This window comes from Vombatus ursinus, unplaced genomic scaffold, assembly GCF_900497805.2.
Source record: "Vombatus ursinus unplaced genomic scaffold, bare-nosed wombat genome assembly UNPS02014175.1, whole genome shotgun sequence".
Taxonomy (NCBI): Eukaryota; Metazoa; Chordata; class Mammalia; order Diprotodontia; family Vombatidae; genus Vombatus; species Vombatus ursinus.
In genome coordinates, this window is record NW_020953953.1 from 1,352,418 (window position 1) to 1,353,623 (window position 1,206).

At 71.1% G+C, this 1,206-nt stretch overlaps 1 protein-coding gene across 1 annotated transcript in view; it reads left to right on the forward strand.

Moving 5' to 3' along the window:
• BRSK1 (BR serine/threonine kinase 1) overlaps positions 1–1,206 on the forward strand; it is a 19,809-nt gene that overhangs the window by 3,578 nt on the left and 15,025 nt on the right. The window contains exon 4 of the mRNA XM_027860073.1: positions 147–463. Coding sequence (XP_027715874.1) covers positions 147–463 — 317 coding nt within the window. The remainder of the gene's footprint in view (positions 1–146; positions 464–1,206) is intronic.

A 1,206-nucleotide genomic window follows, 5' to 3' on the forward strand; every position in this document is an offset into this window, starting at 1 on the left:
GGGGGGGGCCGTCGCCTGCAGCATCAGCCGCCCGGCACCTCAGACCCCCCCAGGCGGGGGAGGCCCAAGGGGGGGGGCGGGCGGGGACGGGCTGGGGAGGGGGGGGGCCCCATGGCCCCTCCTGGGGCCTGATCCCCCCGGGACAGCCCCCCCTCCCCCGGCTCCGCGGGCCCGGCCCCCTGGGGAGCCCCGGGGCGCAGGCGGGGGGTCGGGGGGCCCCGCCCGCCGCCGCCGCCACCGGCCCCCGCCGCAGGGACAGAGACGGGGCGTCAGGCCGGTCCCGAGGGGGAGGCGGCGGCGGGCGGGGGGGCCGGGACCAAGGCCGCTGCAGGGATGTCGGGGCCCAAGGAGACTGGCGGAGGCGGGGGGCCAGCCTACCACCTACCGCACCCTCACCCCCCGCAGCACGCCCAGTATGTGGGGCCCTACCGGCTCGAGAAGACGCTGGGCAAGGGACAGACAGGTGAGCGGATCAGATGCTGGGATCCCTTGGGGGTGGACAGGGGTGGGGTGCTGACGGCCCAAGCTGAAAGTCCCCAGATGAACAGGGGCTGGGGTCCGGCTCGGCTGCCCGCCACTGCTGGGGATCACAGGCTGGGCACCCAGGGCCCAGGGCGGGGCAGAGGCTGGCTGCATCCCCATGCTGGGTGGGGACTTGGGTACCAAACGCCCGGTCTCCCGGAAGGTCGCTGCTGCAGGGCTGGGGCGCTCACTGCTTGGGGGAGGAGGCAGCTGCTTCCAGCTCTCTACTGCCTGCCCTGGGGCCAAACTTGGAGCTGGGAGAATTTTCTGACCTGAAGCTCCGGACCCACCCAGACCATCTGGATGCCCTTTCCCCCTCCCCCTGAACTCCCACAGCCTGGCCCCTCACTTCTGCTTTGGCCCCTGGCCTGGGCTCCCTGCCACTGGCACCCTCCTCCCAATACATGCGGCTCATTTCTGCACCTACTATGACCTAAGGGCGGAGGTTGGAGGAAAAGATGAGGGGGCAGGGAATTGATTAGCCTGGGGAAGAGGGAGTCTTCAGAGAGATAGGTCAGGGAGACAGAGGGGCAGTGAGACAGAGGGGCAGGGAGGAACGGGGCAGGGAGGGATGGGGCAGAGAGACAGAGGGGCAGGGAGACGGGGGGCAGGGAGACAGAGGGTCAGGGAGACAGAAGGACAGGGAGGAATGGGGCAGGGAGGGATGGGGCAGGGAGACAGAGG